Source organism: Acinonyx jubatus, chromosome B3 (assembly GCF_027475565.1).
Source record: "Acinonyx jubatus isolate Ajub_Pintada_27869175 chromosome B3, VMU_Ajub_asm_v1.0, whole genome shotgun sequence".
NCBI classification, from domain to species: Eukaryota; Metazoa; Chordata; class Mammalia; order Carnivora; family Felidae; genus Acinonyx; species Acinonyx jubatus.
This window is the reverse complement of record NC_069386.1, coordinates 108,995,529-109,015,483: the sequence shown is the minus strand read 5'-3', so window position 1 is coordinate 109,015,483 and position 19,955 is coordinate 108,995,529. Positions and strand designations below refer to the sequence as shown.

Below are 19,955 nucleotides of genomic sequence, written 5' to 3'. Positions count from 1 at the left end.
CTCTCCCCACTCCCCTCACCCACCTGGTGTGACATTGGTGTGCCAAGAGCCTTTGTCTTGACTCTTCTCTTGAGATTTGTCTCCTTCTGGATCATTCTCCCCATTTGTCCCCTTACTTGTCACCCAGGGGGAAGACGGCGTCATTGGTCTCTTGCTGTTACGGGTCTTCTCTGTTGCTGAGAGAAGGGGGTTTTGAGATGGGGATTATTCTGATGCCTTGTCTGGACTGGCAAAGTCAGGCAGCCATCACCCCCTTCCCCCCCGCAGGGTCTGCCTTTCCCTAAAGCTTGTTTTGGGGTTGTTCAGGGTGACCTCTTTGGAGGTGACCTCCTGCCACAACCCCGTGAGCTCCACATGTCCAGCACATGCTGGTTTCCTGTCGAGGAGGGGCTGGGGGCCTTCCTGAGCCTTGGGCTTGGTAACTGGAGCCACCCTGGCTCCAGGGATTGGGTGTCTGCCTTGGGTTTCAGGTGTATTAAGTTGTTCCTGTTGTGGCATATCATTGCTAATGAAAAGGCTCAAGTCACGCTGTGGGTCTTTTGGGCTGTGGTTGATCACAGTGATAACATTTGGCATCCAGAAGCGCCTTATTTCCACTTGAAACATGTGGCCCTTGGCAGGCAGGTAGGCTGGCACCTGATGTTAACCCATGAGGTGCTGGCCTGCCAATACGCACACCTCCTGACTTTGCCAGAATTTAGGTGGTAGGCAGACTCGGGAGCCATCCGGGCTCCGTGGTGGGTGGCATTTTCTCTTTTTGTTGGAACGCTGTGGCTTAGTGCTGGCCCCTTGCCCCACCTCCTGCCCCACTCTCCTTCCTCTCCCAACATGAGCCCAGAGCTCCTTCTGTTCCCCACACTGTGCCCCTGGGCTCCATGCTCTCCTCATTCCCTAGGGAACTGATAGCTTCTTCAGCTAACATTTCATAAAACTATGGGTCAGGCCCTGTGTTACTGGCTTTCCACCTTCTCTCACAATCATCACAGAAACTCTCTGACACGAGGGATTGTCATTCCCGTTTTGCAGGTGAAGAAACAGCATAGAGAGATTAAGAAGCTTTCCTGAGAACACACAGGTAATGAGTGGGAAAGGCAGGATCGGAACCAAACTCTGACCACACCAGTGTATTCTGACTGACCACGCCCCTGTTCCTCCCTTCCTCCTAGCTTCCCTGCGCTCTCTTTGGAGGCAGGTGGTTATGGGAAGGAGTGTTCTTTCCCCTGAATGTGCCCTGTTCCTTTCTTTCCACAGTCTTCATGGCCCCTCACTGCTAGACCGAGGGGGCAGTAAGCTCGCCCCCCCCCCCCGGTCTAGCAGTTCATCACCCATGGTGAACCATCTCCCCTGTCCTGTCCCTCAGTCCTATCCCAGCCCCCAGTACTCAGAGGCCAGCTTTGCCCCTCCTCCTGTTCTCTGACAGCAGCCTTGTCACTGTGCTCCAGGGCTCCGGGTGTGGCCTGACAGTCTCTGAGGGTTGCTGCTGGAGAAGCAGAGGCTGTTTCAGACAGGGACACAGCAGGAAGAGCCAGAGGCCATCGATGTAGTGAGGGCAACACTGTCCACGGTCCTAGGTGGCAGTCACTTAGCTGAGGAGCTTTTCTTGCCAATGTCCGTGACGCATGCACATGGCAGGACACGCGTCCCTGCTCTTGAGCCACAGGTGCCCATCCTCCTCATGCTCCCTGGGGCAGGGGGATGCCACCTATGGAATTACTACTTTATGTCCGGCACTCTGCTGGAGTGGAGGCAGAGATTTTAAAAACAAACAACTTATTGTCAAATGCAGAATATACTGTCTTCCCCTTAGTTACTTTGCATCTAGTTGGGGCTGGAAGACAAAAAATAAGCAGCAACAAGCATGGAATTTGGGGGGTGTTTTCCTCCCTGCCCTATTGTTGAAACAGCTTGCCTGCTTGCCTTGGGGGTAGGGGACGTGAGGCAGCAGCCGACAGCCACAGGCTGTGAATCTTCAGGTGACCCAGAGGCGCTTTCAGGCTTCGCTAGGAAAGGGGGATGTGCTCTGAAGGTACCCGTGGGCTGGAAGGCGGGGTCTGTGCCAGGATCCAGCACCCCAGCCCCGACTCTGGCCAGTGTGCTCTGTCTCGAGGCATCTCTGCTTCTCTGCACATCTGCCTCGTGTTCCTCTAGTTGCCAACTGACCAATCCTATCTGCACCATCTGGAGGGGGCTGGTTTGATCGGCTTAGCCAGAGTCCCTTGTCACTGTTGGCCAGGTCACCTTGGGGGTCACCAGCAAGCCCACCAACGGGCCTCCTTTGGTCAGACACCCACCTCTGGTCCGGTTAGGAACTGCTTGTCCACAGAGAGCACACTGCACCCGGCCCTGCGTCCCTGCAGAGGCTTTGGGCTGGGCGGTTCTGGCCGGAAAGGGATGCTGGTGTGGCAGCCACCATGACTGGCACCTCTGAGATGCTGAATAAGAATGATGAGCTTCACCTCGTGCTTTAGGCACTTGGTTGGCAGAGGGCCCCCATCTCCCTGACTTTCTCGTCCGGGGCTCCCAGTGTTCCCAAGAACATCTGCCGGAGCTGCGTGGAGGCGGTGTGCTTGTTTCTTCACACTACAGCGTTCCCTGGGCCTGGGAAGGGAAGTCGGCTCTCCTGTAGGGACAGTGACGTGGCACCGTGCAGGGTGATGCATCTGCGCTTGGCGCAGTCCTCAACCGCGTCAAGGAACAGGGGTGTCCTGAAAATAGGTTTGGGCGGGCTTGCTCCACGAGTGCCCAGGGCCTCACTTCTAGATGCCTCATAATAGAACAGGTACGGGGGGCATGCCAGGGTGTGACAGAAAAGGCAGTACGATTCTGCAGCCACTGGTCAAGGGAGCAGTGGGTGGGTGTTAGGAGGCCAGTTTTCCGGTTCTGGCTCAGCCACAGGGTGTGGGAGCATGAGGATGCTATGTGGCTACTCTGTGCCTATGGTAGTAATCACCGCTCTTACCTGCCTCTCAGGGCTGGCACGAGAATTAAGGGCTCTGGATTCCCTAGCTAATGGGTGTGCAGCGATCATAAGTGTCATTATGAGCCTTGGGTGTGGCTCTGCCTAGAGATGGGCTAGACAGTGGTTGTCAAACTTTAGTGTGCCTAAAGTTTAGCAGGTCTGGGTGCACCTGGAGAATTGCATTTCTGATAAGCTCCCTGATGATGTTGATGCTGCTGGCCCCTGGATTAGCAAGGGCAATGGGGTAGTAAGGGACTAGACCATGTAACCGTTTCCACACCAAAGGCTCTCTGGGTTTGTTTTCCTGGCTGCTCTCCAGGAAGCTGTTATTCTGCAGAGGGATGAGAGAACGACCTCCTACTATGCGCACGACCTCCTACTATGTGCACGTGCTTCACATCCACTGCCTAATTCGTATCCCACAACAGCTCTTAGGAGGCCAGTGGTATTGTCATTCTACAGGTAAGAAAACTGAAGCTCAGAGAAATAGAAAGTTGCCCAAAGTCACACAGCCAGTGCCAGAATCAGGATTTAGATCCAAGTCTTTCTGATTCTTTCTGATTTAAAAAAAAAAAAAATCACCCCAGGTGATTCTAAGGCTGAGCACCTGCAAAGCACACCTGGAGAATGGGAGAACACCCGTGCTGCCTCACCTGACCCTTCAGGTGCAAAGCGTTAGTCCAAATCTCAAACTTCAGGCTGTGTTAGAACACCTGGAGAGCTTGTTGAACTACAGATTCGAGGGCCCCCACCCACAGAGTTTCTGATTCCACAGATCTGAGGTGGAACTCAAGAATTTGCATTTTCCAACAAGTCCCAGCTGATGCTGATGCTACGGGTCTGGGGACCACACCTTGAGAACCACTGTCTAGAAGCCGGCTTTCAAAAGTGTGATCCATGGGCCAACGGCATCAGCCTCATTTGGAAGTTTAATCCAGCATCTCGGGCCTCACCTCACAGCTACCGAATCAGAGTCTGCATTTTAACACAATCCCCACGTGATCTGCATGCACCTTAGAGTTTGAGACGTGCTGCCCTAGAGGACCCGGAATGAGGACACACAGGGGATGGAGGTGGATGGAGAGTATTTCTCCTCCACATAGAGTTTGGAGATCAGCAAAGAGGGGCCAGACTGTTAGGATGAGCACCCAGAGGGGGCTGATGAGGAGCTGAGAGGCGAGGCTTGGGAAGGACAGAGGACTCTTTCCCCAAGGAAGATAGAACAGAGGCACACTCTGAAGAAATGAGGTAGGCCTCAGGAATGGCTTCATAAGGCAGCATTCATCTTGCCCCTGGAGAGTGGCGAAGAAATTCTGTGGAGTGCATGGCACCAAGGAGGGGGGGCTAGGGGACTGAAGCCTTCCGTGAAGGGACAGTGGCTTCCAGGCAAGTGATGGGTGAACACACCTCTGTATAAACGGGTACCGAGCAGCTATGAGGGCCCCGCTAAGGTGGGAAAGCAGAGGTCTGTGAGTGACCCAACAAAGCCAGTGGTTTGAGTGCCCCGCAGTGCTCAGCAGTGGAGAAAACCAATAGCCACATGGGGGTGGAGGGGCCACGGATGGGCACCGTCATGGCGGGCCAGGGGATGATTGGAGGGTGGACACAGTGGGAGGTCCAGGCTATGGGACCAGAGAGAGTAGAAAGAATAAATTCCACTAGAAGATCACTGAGCAGTTCATCTTCTTTAAATTAAAAAAAAAAGGGGGGGGGGGCGGGTGGGTGAGTAAGATCCCTCAAAAGGACTAGACTTCCTGTTTCTTCCTTAGTGCATATGAATAGCCAAAATTGAAGCATTTCGCTTCTCTGAACTCCACAAATCTTACTGGGTGGTCAGGAGGACCTAGGTTGTGAGACGATGGGGGTAGGGATGCTGTGGGCCCCCAGCACTCCTCAGCCTCGGTCCCTGGCCATGCAGCTAAGAAGTGAGGGAAGCTGGAGAAGGAATCCAAGCCCAGGGCTCACTCCCAGGATAGCTGCGTCTTCGTGTCAGTGCTGCCTCTTTTAACAGCTGCTCACATTCTCACACAGTGTCCTCCTGCCCGGCTGAGCCGGGGACCCACAGCTCAAGGACCTACAGAGAAACCAGTACGGTACAGTTAAGTCCTCTGTGTTTAGTCAGTACACAACTCTCGTTCCCCGAGAAGAGTGCTGGGGGTAGTCAGGGCTCTGACATCAAACAGGCCTGCCAATTTCTACCACCTGCTGTGCTGACCTTGGGCTATTTATCTTACCTCTCCGGGCCTTTGTTTCCTTTCCACTAAGCTCTGTAAGGTTAGAGACCATTTGTCTTTTTTTTTTTTACCACTCTGTCTGCACCTAGCACTGTGCAGGGCAAGGGCACATAGTAAGTTCCCTTCTCTCTCCCTCTCTGCTACCTTGTGACCACTTTGCACAAGGCACTGTCCTTGGCCAGGCTTGCTGGGCTAGCATGAGCTGGTTTGATTGTAAAATGAACAAAATTGCCGGTCCTCCTTCGAAGTAGGCACTACACCATGAAAGAACAAGAATTTCCTGATTCCCTTCCATGCCAGGGATGGCGAGAAGCAAATTCTTGACAACTGTTTGTCTGGGGAGGCGTGGCATGCCACTGCCCCCACCGAGGCCAGGTGCCCTCCACCCTCGCTTTCTCAGCACACTTGGAAGAATGGCTGCCAGACATTGCCCATTTGGAAAAGTACAGCTCAATAGATATGAATCAGCTTGAGCAGGCGGAAAATGATTCACGTCTGACCAACTTGATTCAGTTTGGGCTGTCCATTCTGGATCTTTTTCTCCCCTCTAGTTAAATGATGATTGGCCTCGATGGTGAGAGGGAAGGGCCTGAATGTAATCTGCCTGTGTTCGTGGAAGCCTGGGGACAGGCTGGAGGAGGGGAGAAACATTCCCATTGGTTAAGAAGTAATGCCGAGGGGGAATAGCGGCAGTATTGGGGACTCTCGTACCTCTCCGGTCTTTGGGGCTGTGTCTTTGGTGACTGCTGCCCGTCTGGTACTCTGCCTTTACCGTGTTCTCCATCGGAAAACTGGTTAATGGTGCCCATTCCTGACCTGTCTCCAGGGAGCACACAAAGACTTAAGCTTAATTAACCTACTAGATACAGCTCTTGAATCACCGGGCACAGTTAGGGCTGGGAAGAAGCATGGTGATAAAAATGTCTCCCTCATCCCTGCCATCTCTCAGACTCAGGCCTGTGTGCTGGTGCTGCTGACTCCTGCAAGTGTCCCCAGATGTTTCTGCCTTGGGCTGGTTTGCCAAATGCCTTGTTTCCTGTGTCTTGTGGCAGCTTAGCTCCTCAAGCCCTTGGGCAGATGAGCCTGAGAACACTGTTTGTCCTCCCCTCCCTCCCCCAGTGACATGCTGTGGCACTGCCTCTTCCCCTGGTCACTGGTAGTCATTTACAAGCACCCATTATGGATCAGGACTGTACCAGGTTATGATGATAACTGTAGTCAATTGAATAGCTACCAGGTGCCAGGCACCGTGTCTCATCTGGTCTTCTCAGCCACCTTCTGAGATGACTGGGAATGTCACTATTTTACTGATGAGGAAATGGAGGCTCAGAGAAGAAAGGTGTCCAAAGTCATAGCTATGAGTTAAGTGGCCAGAGTCAGGATTCAAGCTCAGGCCTGACTTCAAAGCCCATGCTCCTTCTAAATAAAGAAGTAAACAACAGTGCCTCCTCCAGTAAGTGGGGCTAGTCAACAGCAGATCCACCAGGCCTTGGTGGGACTTTGCTAGGTGCCAAGGGCTGTATACACAGTCCTCTCTCTCCAGGGTCTGTGTGCCTTCCCCACATTTGTGACAGCGCCACATTCCCTCCTGGTTATTAATAAGCAGAGAGGGGCACCTGGGTGGCTCAGTAGGTTAAGCATATGACTTCAGCTCAGGTCATGATCTTGAGGTTCATGGGTTCAAGCACGGCATCAAGCTGTGTGCTGACAACTCAGGACCTGGAGCTTGCTTCGGATTCTGTCTCCCTTTCTCTCTCTCTGCCCCTCCCCTGTTCACGCTCTCTCTCTCTCTCTCTCTCTCTCTCTCAAAAATAAATAAAGATTAAAAAATTTAGGCAGAGGAAGAAAAAAAAAATAAGAGGCAAATTCGGTGGGTTGCTATTCCTAGGCGTTAGAGTTCCAGGGAGGATAAGTAAATACCTGCAGTCTCCAGAAGGATAAATAGGAAGACTTCATACTGAGGAGAGCGAGACACACTTGGGGGCTGAGCGAGGCAGCGATGGAGTGGACTCCCCCATACTCACCCTGCCTCCTCCTGCACTGCCTCACCCCTTTACCCATGGCAACTCTCATGTCAAGGAGGAAGGGAAGCTCCATTCAAAGCCCTGGATACTTTCTCAGGGTCAATTTTTGGTTCAGGAAGTCCCTCCTCACTTCATGCCATCTTTCTGCCAAATTAATCCATAGGAAATCCCTTCCAGTGTGAGTGCCCTGGGCCTTTGCCATTCAGGTCTCAGTGGTACCCTTCGTAACTTCCTTGCTCTCTTCCTTTCCCAGGCGTGGATTTTAAGATGAAGACCATAGAGGTAGATGGCATCAAAGTGCGGATACAGATTTGGTGAGTTGAGTAGGGGGAGGAGATGCGGGAGGAGAGCCCCAGGCTTCCACTGCCATGTGTAGAAATCCCAAGGCTGCATCTGGGATAACTGGCCACCTCTTCTGTGGAGAGAAGCTGATGTCTCAAAGCCCATCTCTTGCTCCTAGGAGCCTTAATCTCTTTTTCTTAAGAAACCTTATGAGATTGGCCACAAGTCACCAAGGGGCAGGAATTAGAAGGAATTGGCAAACTAACCAGTGTGGCTTTGTTTTCCGAAAAGGCTTTGCCCTTGGGCCATGCTGCAGTGTGGTAGGAGGGAGGGCTACCTGGGACCCTGGGGAGAGAGCTCCATCTAGCATGGTGCAGTTCCCACCAGTAGCCACAGGGGGCCGCTGTGGCTCTCTGGCCTGACGCTCCTGCAAGCCTGGCCTTTGAACAGCCTTTGGAGCTGCCTCCAGGTTGAGAAGGGTACATGTGTCCACCCTGTCTGAACACAACGGCCAAATTCTACAGAGTTGTCCAAGGCCCAGTTATGTTTGAAGCTCCTGGCGTAGCTGTAGTTGACAAGACCCCATCAGCCCTGTCAGCACCAGATAATCAGGCCTCTCTCCCGCAGGGTCAGATATGCTCAGACCCCCTTGGGGATGCAAGCTCCTCTGATATTTCACCCTGTAGCTCCCCAGTTTTTCCTGCAAGGGCACAGGGTCTCCCAGCTCCTGTTCCTCCCTTCCCCCTCTGGTTCCATGGTCCCTGCTCCTCTGAGGGACTGGCTTTCTACTACAGGGACACAGCGGGGCAGGAGAGATATCAGACCATCACAAAGCAGTACTATCGACGGGCCCAGGTGAGCCACCATTTTCAGGGTTTGGAGGTGGGACGCTGCCATCCACACTCCCCACTCTGGGTGTTTGAGATATTTATGTTACTGACTCCCAAAAGAGGGCCCTCAGATCGCCTGCTGGCAAGGGCAGTCTCAGGCAGTCTTGCGATTATTCATTGATCATTCATTCAATTATTAGTTATTCTCTGACCACACACTACAGGCAAGTCCCCTACCGTCATCCCCAGCTTCCACCCTCCACCCTGGGCCAAAGACCCCAGTCAGAATATTTGGTTCCTTCCCACCTCAGAGAGTTCCGTGATAGGCCTAGGGTGCAATAGCTTTGGGGGTATGAGAGAGAAGGAGAAGTTTCTGGGTGCTGAGGGATCCTCAGTATGCTAAGCAGGGAGAAGGGAGAGTGGGACCCAGCATTTAAGGTACCACACCTGCTTCCGGCCCCATGACTATGCACGGTCTCTGTGTGCATCTACCTCCCCCATTTCTCTCTCCTTCTCTCTCTCTCAGGGGATATTTTTAGTCTACGACATTAGCAGCGAGCGCTCTTACCAGCACATCATGAAGTGGGTCAGTGATGTGGATGAGGTAGGAGATGCTGCCTCATCGTTGGGGGCGGGGGAGGGGCACCTCAGAGGGGAAGGCAGAGCGAGGGCCAGATGGGAAGGGCCGAGGCTCTCGGGGTTGGTGAGCAAACACTCCCAGGAAACCTTGCCTTCCATGGCTCTGGATGAAGACCTCTGGGTGAGTAAGACATGGGGAAGGAGCCCAAGCTGCCATGCCATCCATGCTCTGTGCCCAGCCAGGACTCCATGGCTGTTTCGTCCTTGGAAATGAGTTAGGCCAAAGCCCACCCTGTGACCAGCTTCCTTCCTGAAATCGTGAGACTGGGGTTCTAGTCCTGGCTCTGGAGTCTCGGGCAAGCCATTTGAACTCTCTGAGTCCCCAGTTCTTCATCAGTAGAATGAAGGGCTGGGCTTAAGTGCAATGCCCTTGCCAGTTCAGATACCAGTTGTCCAACTCCAGGAAGCACCAGTAGTAGTCAGAGTGCCTCCTACTCTAAGCTGTCCCCATAACAGCCCTCCGGGACCCCCGGGGTCGGCCGTGGCACTTGGGGAAGCCTTGCACTTGCACCCCATCAGCCTGCTCTGTCCCTAGGGCTCTTCAGCTTGGTGCTGGTATAGAGGCCAAGAGACTGTAGGGTGGGGAGATAGGAGGGAAAGGCAGCACTCACTGGCAGTTCTGCTTGTCCTTTGTCCCTAGTATGCACCAGAAGGTGTCCAGAAGATCCTCATAGGGAATAAGGCCGATGAAGAGCAGAAGCGGCAGGTGGGAAGAGAGCAAGGGCAGCAGGTAAGTGGAGCAAGCTGGCCGAACCCATCCCTTGGGTCTTCTGCCGCCTTCCAGGGCCAGTCCTGAGGGCTGGGACCCAAGATTCTGTCCCTGTCATCAGGCACCCTGGCACTTTCCAAAGTTCCCTAAGGCACTAGGGGAGTTGCCATCCTTGAGAATTTGCTTTCTGCCCTTCAGGACTGATTTGGGGTCCACCCTGAAACAAAGACCATCCAAAAACAAAGACTGTCCACCTCTAAGTGCCCCAGAGCAGGATTACGCTCTGCTAAAGAGATCATCCCAATGTTCGTGGTGAGGAAGAGCTTCAGATCGCTGGCTTCTCCAGCAGCATCCAGCCATGGCTACCATCTACAGGCATCCCACCCCGTCCTTCTATTGGAAGGGAGTAGGGAGGAAAATGAGGGAATGCAGGGCCCACGGTCAGAGAGAAGCCATGGGGCAGAGAGGGTAGGAAGGTGGTGCCAAGGGAGACCACCCTCCCAGAGCACAGAAGGATGAATACCACGGAGACAAGAGTCATCTACCCACTCCAAGGGCCTCCAGAGCTTTTCTCTCCCTCTTTGCGTCCATAGCGCTTAAGAGAAAATGGATCTTTTGGTATGCAAAAATAACACGTGGTCATTGAAAAATCTGAAAGTAGAAGCAAATCCTCCTAGAGCAGTATTTATCGAACACCGTATGCGTGGCCAGCGCTAAGCAAGTGCTTTGAGACGCATGACCCCTTTTAGTCATTCCGTGACTTTGGTTGAGAGACACCCTCTCCCCTGTTTAACAGATGGCAGAGCTGGGCTTAGAGATATATTTGTCCACAGTCGTACAGCTGCTGAGCGGCAGCGCTGGTGTCTAAGTCTGGGTCTGTTTGATCCCAAAGCCCGTGTTTTTTATTAATTTGACATCTTGCCCAAGATTTTGATATATTTATCTCCTGACGTATGAGCTGTGTGCACCGGGGGCAGGGGTGTGTCTGCATGGAGGCGGGTGGGGAGTGCGGGAGGGTGTTTGTGGAACGTCTCCATGCTCTGCTATCCTGTGTCTTAGAAGGAGCTCCCGGTTGGTCTGAGAAGCGACCTACTGTGAGAAATTGTCACGACACAGCAGGGGCTATGAGGGCAATGGCAGAAGTATGTGCCAGGTGCTGTGGGCACCTCCCTTCCCTTACTGACTCCCTTTCAGGAATGTTCTTTTCTTGCAGCTGGCTAAAGAGTACGGCATGGACTTCTATGAAACAAGTGCCTGCACCAACCTCAACATTAAAGAGGTGAGCGCTCCGAAGCCCAGCTACCCTGCCTCTTGGGCTGAGTCCAGTAGAGTGGGGAGACGAGAGGAGGCAGCGGACGGGACGGGAGCCCGGGTCAGATGAGCCCCCGCCCCTGGGACAGTTACAGGGCTGCCTTGGGAAGAGGAGGAGGAGCCCGACTAACCTGTGACCCTTGGTTTCCCAGTCTTTCACGCGGTTGACAGAGCTGGTGCTGCAGGCCCACAGGAAGGAGCTGGATGGTCTCCGGACACGTGCCAGCAATGAGTTGGCATTGGCCGAGCTGGAGGAGGATGAGGGCAAACCTGAGGGCCCAGCGAACTCTTCAAAAACCTGCTGGTGCTGAGGGTCCTGCGTGGAGCAGCCGCCAATCCCCCTCCCCTCAGGAGGCCTGTGGCAGACAGGGAGTCCGGGCTTTGCCCTGCTTCTCCTCTCACTTGGGTGACCCTGTGGAATACCAGTAGCTGCTACTCCCCTGCCTGGCCCTGAGAGCAGCCCCGCTGTCATCTTTGAGCAGCCTCTGCCCCCAGCCCCTCCAGCCTGGAGTGGCTCCCTTCAGCCTGTTTCCCTGCCACGGGTCTGCTATGAGCCCCCAGTACGCTATGGGCACTGTCTCACCGCCCCGAGCTCCCCGGACAGTGGCCCAGTCTGGAGTACGGCCACTTTAAGGCCCCTTCTTTCTCAGTGCATCTTGCCTCCTCTCTGCTTTTTCTCTCTTCCTCCCACTTCTCTTTCTTGTCCCCTTCCCCTCCAGTGTGTTTTGTATCAAAGCCCCTCACACCTCTTTCCCTGTATGTCCTCCTGTGTGGCTGCTGGTGCAGCTTCTTTCTTTCCTTTCTCCCTAACCCTGTCCAAGGGAATGGACTCAGGCTCATGGGGATGTTCCATATTCTTCTTCTGGGAGAACCCCCCTGCTTTGTGAAGGGGCCAAAGCCTACAGGGTACTTCTTCCTATCTTCCCTCCCCACCGTCGCTTCTCACGCCATGGGCCTGCCTCACCAGTGGTCTGGGGAAATGTACCTCAAGGCAGGAAGGAAACGCCAACCTGGTGGTCCTCAAGACTGGGGCTGTCCCACCTTTCCCTGCCTGCCCCCCCACCCCCCAGCTTGGGCCTTGCTTGGCCGCCTGCCCACCTGCCTCTTGGGGGAAGTGAGCTCAGAAGCAGGTGCTTCAGAGAAGAAAACAAAATGTTGTGGGGAGGCAGGGATAAGAAGTCACCTCCGTTCTCTACCTCCCGTGCCCCTTGTATGCAGTTTCTCCCCACCTGGGCTCCTGAATTTAAAGACATGGACCGAGGCCTCAGGGCACTGCAGGGGCAAGGAAAGCCAGGGGCCAGCGATATTGACAAGCAAACCACACACCCCCAGAAAGAGGAGTGTCTGGAGATGAAGGTCTAGCCCCTATATATCAGGTTAAAGCAAGGGGGAGGAGGCCAGAGACGGCATTGTGCACACCAGAGGGGAATATGGCAGAAGCAGAGCTCCCTGGGCCCCGGCTTCCCTTTCTGTGTAAGAAGGGCCTTTCCCCGCAACCCCCTGGCAAGTAAGAGGGGACATATCCACCCAACCCAGCCTTCAGCTCTCAAGGTTTCGCTGAGACTCAAAGTCTATGGGAGAAGAGCTGTGACTTCATGGGGAGAGAGAAAGAAGGCCCTGGGTAGAAATGCTTGGTGCTGTTCTCTTCAGCCTTCCAGACAAAGTGCTCATCTTGCCCCTCTAGCTCCTGGAACAGGAGCCACCGGCACTGTGGCTACAGGAGGAGGGAAGTGGACTCCCTCCTCCAGAGCTCTTCATTCAGGAAGAAGTTCCTTTAACCCCACATGGCCCAAGAGTGGCTTGAAGGAGGTGCTTTAAAGAAGGAACAAGTCAGTTAGCAGCCCTAGTAGGGTTCCTCCCCACCTTCCCAAGGAGGAGGCTCATTCTTAAGCTACATATTAGCAGCATCACATGGCTAGGGCTGGAGCTAAGACAACACTGAACGTTCATCAACTAAGGACCAAAGTCCAGGGCACACACAGGTGAAGGATTAAGAGCCCCACTTCCTTATTCCTCCCAAAAAAAAAAAAACAAACAAAAAACAAAAGTGGGGAAGAAATGACCAAACCTTTCCTTCTGACTCTTATCAGAGTAGGAGAGGGTAGCTCAGGATGTAGGGACAGGGATAGGTTAACCGTAGTGGAAGGAAAAGGAGGGCAGGAATAGTTACAAATTGTTAGCTAATGAGAAATTTAGATAAAGACTCTTTAGGATGAAGTCATGACTATGGCTGGGATGCTTTCTTGAGGACTGACTCCTCAGGTGTTAGACACAGCATCACACTGGGGGCAGGGAGATGGTTATGCCAACCCACAGTGTGCCCTCTGCCAGGGACTTCAGGGCGCTGGCTCCAACCTGGATCAGTATTGCAGCTTTCCCTGAGGATCAGGCAGAGCACCATTGCCTTTCTCTCCTAGCCCCCTTGGGACAGAGGGACTATATTTTTACTGTACCCTAGGGGTTCTGGAAGGGAAAGCATAGGGTGGAGATTCTATGAACTGATTAGCCCCATCCCCAAGGGCCACAGCTGGGGAGAGGTATGGGAGCCAGAGGGTTGAACTTTTAGGGTGCAGCTATGCTCACAAGGAATTGGAGTCGGCATCTCACCCCTAAACTTCTCCAGTCCAAGAGGTGGCCTGGGATCTGGCATTAGGCCCAGAGTTTTGCACAGGTACTTCTGCCTGTTTACTTATCACCTCTGCATCTGCTGTCTTGAGATTCAGCCCAGCCCCAGGCATTTCCACCTGCTCCAGAGCCCCCACCATCTCCCTGTGACGGGTGAACTTTGTGTACTGTGTCTCAGAACCAATATATGACTTGTGAGCAGGGTTCATCTATTTTAAACACAGATGTTTACAAAATAAAGAATATTTCAAACCAGAGGTATGGCTGCCTGTATGAGTCCCCGGGGGGTAGTTTTCACTTGACCCTGTCAGATAAGGGGGAGAGGGAGAGGCAGTGCCAGTAAAAGAGGCTCCAGAACCCTATAAAGCAACAGTAGTAGAATGACAATGGAAGCAGCAGACCGTCATCTTCCTTATTGTACCTTTCCTGATGCCACCTGCAGGGGAGCCCAGCCATACCCCCGATGCTCTCTAGTGGGCCTACAGTGCAGAAATAAGATTGAGTCACTGGCAGGATGCTGAATATCTATGTCTGAAGGAGTCTTTAAAGCCAAGAACGTTCTCCTCTGTCTGGGATGGACAGGAACAAGTCTTCCTGAAGGCATGAGGAGGGATTAAGTAATCTTTCAGAAGTTTGTCCTGGTCCTGTGATTGGATACTCCAAGGAAGCAAGGCAGACTGTGATCTTGGGGACCTGGGGGTGCCAAATACTATACTTTGGGGCACACAATTGATGGAAGAGATAGAAAATGGGAGTCAGGATACAATGAAGAAGGAGTCAAAAAAGGCAGGCTGGTGGTAGCTTAAGATCTTCACCTGCACTTCATAGTTATAGAAAACTTGCAATACTTGATCTCTTCCATCCTAACAATCATATCTGTGGGAGATCAGGAGAGTGATTATCTAAATTCAGCAGATAAGGCAACAGGTGCCTAAGGGCCTCATCTAACAGTGGCAGAGTCATGGCTAGAAACATCAGAATTGAAATCTCTGGAGGGAAAAGCGTTGGTATCTCTATGTAGAAAAATCCTGATAAGCAATTCTCATCTGTAGCCAGAGTTGAGAACCATCACCTACCTGGACTTTTTGCCTTCTAAGCCAGTGCAGTTTCCAGAACAACTACTGCGGAAAGCCATGGGAATCACACACTTGTTAGTGCATGTCCAAAGTAATAAGCTTCTTGAGTTTACCTCCAACTCAAGCCAGTTTGAGGTAAAGTTGGAAACAAAGTATTTTAGGAGAGTCTCATCAGTTTTATTCAATCATGAAAGGTGAGAGCCTGCATGACAAAGGGTCCTAAATTGTACTTGGAGAAAAGGGATGGCGTGTCCCTAAGGAAGAGGGAGCCCCCACTCAGCTCAGGAACTTCCATGGTCTTCCTGGACAGAGGACCAGAGGGGCAGCCAATAAGAGATGTCCAGATGCCTAGAGAATACTGGGAAAGCTCCAGGCATGCAGATAAGCCTGGCAAGTTCATGTTGAAGTTCAGCCCACTGTCAAGGCCAAGTTCTTCTGACTCCGTGGCCTGGTAGGAACATTTATTGGGCTGTTTCTAGGAACTCTACCCAGTCTCGGGGCTGGGGGGGGGGGGGGGGGGGAGGGGGCGGGGAGAGACACACTTCACTCTGCATTTCCTGCCTCCTTTAATGGCCAAAGATTCCATTCCCACTCAAGTAATGGAGGCTTGTTTTTAGGGAGCAGCCAGTAGAGACACAGGTTCCCATGGGCTCTAAAGACCTATGGAACAGGCCACAAAAGCCAGAAAAGCTGGACACTCCCTGGTGACTAGTTCCTCCATCTTCTCAGCAAATCAGATTCTCAATACCAGCTGCTCCCAAGCCTTGCTTATTTGTTCTCGAAGACAGTTCCCAATGGACATGTACCTGTGAAAACACTCTCTAGTAAACATTTGCATTGTTATTGAAATAACACTCTAAAAATCCCAAAGCCAGGTAGAGTCTAATTGCCAGTTTTACTGGTAGAGAAATCCAGACATTAAAAAAAAAAAAAAACAAAAACAAAACACGAATTTGTTGAGCTGGTAGGTGCTTGGAAGAATGAAGCACACTAGCTCTTCCCTTAGGTCCTCACATGTCCTGCAGTACACTGCATATCTGGGGCTGAAAACATCACAGGTGGCCCGACTCGGTCTAGAACCATGGAAGCTTTGGCTCCCTGCACACTTCTTCCATGGGGGAATGACCAGCACCAGCCTGCTGTGAGCAGTCTTTGGGACTGAGTGTCTGAGAGAAGGCAGGTGCAGCTCATGCCCTTGGAGCTACTCACCTGCTCTGCGACTCCTCCCCATTACCCCGACCATGACTGATGTCAGCCGCATGACCCTGTGGAGCAGAGTGGAAGGCTCTGCAGTGCCATGCAGGGGGGCAAGGGCGCAGGCAGTCTCCAGCACCAGTAATATCACTCACTGAAAGACTTTCCAAGACAAACTTCATCTCTTCTGCCTGGTGCAAGCTGAGCCACTGAAAGCCATTATTTCTAGAAAATCACACTGTCCTCCTAAGGGTCCCTTTGATTTTGTGCCCGTGGAAGGCAACAGCCAAAGAAAAACACATGCACGGTAATATATAGGTTTCAGTTGTAGTCTGAGTTGAGGGAACATGTATCCCAATTCTCTTCCTCATCTTTCAGATCTAGGCAGACCCTGACCTCTCAGTGGCACAGTTCAGAGCCTGGCCCTCCGCAGACAATAAACGTCTGTGCCAAGTGAGAACAACTTGCTGGGGCAGGTCGGAGTCAATCCTGCATCCCTCCCTCCCTTTTTTCCTCCCCATTTGACCTTTGGGGCTCTAGTTTCCTGCAAGTAGTGAATTATTCATGTTTGCACATAGATATCAAATTGGCCCTTCCCAGGTTGCCAGCAGGGTGGGGCAGGTAGGTGGCTTTGTTCAGAGTCTGTAAATAGGAGGAGCAACCTCCTTGTTGAAACAGCACTTACAGGTGGGTGACTGTTTTTGCTAAGTCATCCTGGGGATGCTCAAAGCCCCATTGTGAAATCCTTCCTGTCTGGCCAGGCTCCTCCTTCCTCTCCACCCCTTTAACAGACCCTTAAGCGGGCTCACACCATTCTGCAGGTCTCAGTCTGCACCTTCACCATGGCTTACATAGCCAAGTCTTTCTACGACCTCAGCGCTATCAGCCTGGATGGGGAGAAGGTAGATTTCAATACGTTCCGAGGCAGGGCAGTGCTGATTGAGAATGTGGCCTCGCTCTGAGGCACAACCACTCGGGACTTCACCCAGCTCAACGAGCTGCAATGCCGCTTTCCCAGGCGCCTGGTGGTTCTTGGCTTCCCTTGCAATCAATTTGGACATCAGGTGAGGGGTCCCTTGCATTGTACCCAAGGAGGTGGGATGGTGAAGCTTTGGTAGGCTAAGGGGAGGGGGAGGATGACCGTGTGTTGGAGTGTCTGGAATCACAGGTATGTTTTGTTAATCCAGGTCTTTAGGTACATGTGAATACCAGGGGGGAGTGTATGTGGTTCTAACTATGCTTAAACACTGTTTATTGTCTTTCCATTACACTCCATGAGGGCTGGTACCAGATCTGTTTTTCTCTCCACTGTAGAGAGGGCACTCATTAAATATCTGCTGAATGGATGAGTGGAGGACATAGATCAACAGTCAAACTAGGATTGGACTGACCCAGGGGACCTTAGTTCCAGCTAGACATGGTTTTGCTATTTAGTGGCTCTGTGCCCTACAAAGAGTCACTTGATTTTTCTGTTTTAGTTTCCTCACCTGTAAATGGGGGATAGTATCATTTATCTCACAGGATGACTGGGAGGTTCAGGGGATAAGATACACAAAAATACCTTGAAAAATACAAGGTAATATGCAAGTGTAAGCAACTGTATTATTTAGATTAAAGGATTTTGTTTTAAATCGGCCAAGTGGAGGGTGATTTTGGTGGAAAGCTAAGGGTTTACAATATGCACGTGTTTCCTCTGGGCATCACATGCACCTCTCTGGCTCTGATTTGTGTGTGTGTGTGTGTGTGTGTGTGTGTGTGTGTGTATGTGTGTGTGTGTGTGTCCCATTTGGATGGAATCTCTGTTTCTGATTACTGGGTCAAGTTATAGATCTTCAGCCCACACACTTCAAGTTCTCTTCTATTTTCACTTATTATTTTAACAGCAAAAGCAAGCAGAGTGTCCTCAAGTGAACCCTCTAATTATAACCCCCTTAGTTCGATTCACAGTGGCGTGAAGGCAAGGAAGAGATTAGCAGGGATACAAGCAGGAAGGCTGAAGTGTCTTTGGCTAGTGACAAATGTGAGCTCGAACCATCACGGCTTTCATTATTCCTTCCCTGTCTCCATCTGTTTCTAGGCTTGGCCAGGGCAGGCGAGAGAAAGGGCAAAACCTCTTTAGGAGTATCTCTTCGGCCTGAGAGGTGCCTCCACCCTTTACACCATCACCTCAGGCTAGCCAGTGGCTGGAGGGAATCCATAACCTACCCGGTAGCCAGTCAGCCATTTGCACGAAGAGATAAGAAGTCTAATAGAGATCACCCCTGGGCTCAAGATGTCATGATGGCCTGGAACTGACTGTACTGATTCGTTCTAGCAGGTCAGAGGCAAGAACTTTCTCCCACAGGGAGATATCTGACTCCTAGACTCAGGGGGAGGGGTGGAAAATAAGGGTTTCTAAGGGCCTTTGGAGTTGTCAGGGGCGGGGAATGCCCAGTGGGAATAGGACAGGGATGGCCCTGGGGAGGGAAAGACGGGTAGCAGGTTCAGAGCTAAAGCATTCACAGCTGAGTACAGTGAGTGTGGGGGGCAGGAGTCTTGGGATAGCATTCTGGAAGCACAAGGAATGATAACTACACATTCACAAACTTTAGCCCTCAGGCACTTATTTCCTTAACTTCCCTTCCCCTGGCCTATTCCAGAACCCTAAACACTCTATCCTATTTAATTCATCCCTGTTTGTCACTGAGCAATTCCATTTAGAGTACATTCATTGTTATCTCTAACTCACTTCGCCTTTGTGGCACCTGAAAGCCAGATTTCCTTGGATGGCATCTTCACCAAAGCTTCCTCCTACTTACACTTCAGATCTGGGACAAAGCAAGATGAAAGCAAGAAGCTATAAATCCCATTTATATGAGCAGGATGGAGGCAGAGGCTATCACACTCACATATAACTAGAAGCCATGGAGGCAAATCAGGGCAGAGGGAAAGGGAAGGTGGTGGCAGGACGTGTGTGTGAGTGCCTGTGTGTAGGTAGTGGATGGGAGAGTTCTAGGTGGTAGGACTTGAGCCTTCTTTCCCTTTCTGTCTCCTACTCTGAACTCAAGGTTCGTTGAAGTTTCAGACAGATACCCTAAAAACTGTCCAGGGTACTTTGGAGAGAGAAAGAATCGTTCAAAGTGCTAAATCATTGACTTTAAGAACAGCCAAGCTAGGAACCGCAAGGACTTTCAGGAATGGCCTAGCAAACCATCAAACAACAGCTGTGAGTGGGAAAACTCCAAGTCAAGAGTAGGACAAAGCCAGTGAAGAAGGAAAGAGAAAGAACAGAGGAAAAAAACGCTACATAGACTAGTCCTGGGAACGGCATATAGGAGGGTGAAAGATTTTTTGTGGATCCTTCATTTCCCTCTTCCCTCTTCCATGCTCTTTGTCTTTTTCCTCCCCCAGGAGAACTGTCAGAATGAGGAGATCCTGAACAGTCTCAAGTATGTGCGCCCTGGGGGTGGATTCCAGCCCACCTTTACCCTTGTCCAAAAGTGTGAGGTGAATGGTCAGAACGAGCATCCCGTCTTCGCCTACCTGAAGGACAAGCTCCCCTACCCGTATGATGACCCATTTTCCCTCATGACCGATCCCAAGTTCATCATTTGGAGCCCGGTACGCCGCTCAGATGTGGCCTGGAACTTTGAGAAGTTCCTTATTGGGCCGGAAGGGGAGCCCTTCCGCCGCTACAGTCGCACCTTCCCTACCATCAACATTGAGCCTGACATCAAGCGCCTCCTCAAAGTTGCCATATAGACACAAGCTTCTCAGCACACAGACCTATTCCATCCAGCCCTTAGGTATCTTTCCTTAGGATTCAGAATGCCCTCAGGAGATACTGCTGGACCAAAGCTTTCCCTTGGGATCAGCCCCTTTCATTGAAGAGCCTTGCCTTTCCGGTCTGCCTATCTCCCTTCCCTCCCCCCAACCTTCTGGTTGGTGATTCTACTTGGAGCTCAAGACTTGGGTGGATCTGGGCCTTCACAGAATGATGGCATCTTCCTAAACTGTATGGGCGGTGTCTGAGGAGTGTGAAGGGCTCGGAGCCAGCCTGCTAGATGAGTCCAATAAAGGGCAGGTGTGGAAA

General features: G+C 51.9%; 2 protein-coding genes and 2 long non-coding RNA genes across 7 annotated transcripts in view; 2 read left to right on the top strand and 2 right to left on the bottom strand.

Moving 5' to 3' along the window:
• Nucleotides 1-11,243, bottom strand: part of LOC113601336 (uncharacterized) — a 14,793-nt gene extending 3,550 nt beyond the window's left edge. Inside the window, exons 1-2 of the long non-coding RNA XR_008299459.1 lie at nt 11,120-11,243; nt 24-176 (exon numbers count right to left, since the gene is read on the bottom strand). This is a non-coding gene — a long non-coding RNA (uncharacterized LOC113601336). The remainder of the gene's footprint in view (nt 1-23; nt 177-11,119) is intronic.
• The window catches only part of RAB15 (RAB15, member RAS oncogene family), a 23,243-nt gene extending 9,373 nt beyond the window's left edge, over nt 1-13,870 (top strand). The window contains exons 2-8 of one of the 4 annotated variants that reach the window (XM_027065924.2): nt 3,279-3,421; nt 7,471-7,531; nt 8,294-8,354; nt 8,856-8,933; nt 9,609-9,698; nt 10,891-10,956; nt 11,141-13,870. In XM_027065924.2, coding sequence (XP_026921725.1) covers nt 3,301-3,421; nt 7,471-7,531; nt 8,294-8,354; nt 8,856-8,933; nt 9,609-9,698; nt 10,891-10,956; nt 11,141-11,299 — 636 coding nt within the window. In that variant the 5' untranslated portion in view covers nt 3,279-3,300 and the 3' untranslated portion in view covers nt 11,300-13,870. The remainder of the gene's footprint in view (nt 1-3,278; nt 3,422-7,470; nt 7,532-8,293; nt 8,355-8,855; nt 8,934-9,608; nt 9,699-10,890; nt 10,957-11,140) is intronic. The other 3 variants (XM_053224567.1, XM_027065923.2, XM_027065925.2) reach the window with 3 other exon arrangements.
• Nucleotides 13,863-16,735, bottom strand: LOC113601337 (uncharacterized). Its single transcript, XR_008299458.1, has 3 exons — nt 16,039-16,735; nt 15,899-15,954; nt 13,863-15,495 (listed from the first exon to the last, which is right to left on the bottom strand). It is a non-coding gene; the product is annotated as an uncharacterized LOC113601337 (long non-coding RNA).
• On the top strand, nt 16,590-19,955 carry GPX2 (glutathione peroxidase 2). The gene is made up of 2 exons (XM_015068153.3): nt 16,590-16,947; nt 19,274-19,955. Exons 1-2 carry the CDS (start codon nt 16,726-16,728, stop codon nt 19,622-19,624), a joined length of 573 nt encoding a protein of 190 aa, XP_014923639.1. The 5' UTR covers nt 16,590-16,725; the 3' UTR covers nt 19,625-19,955.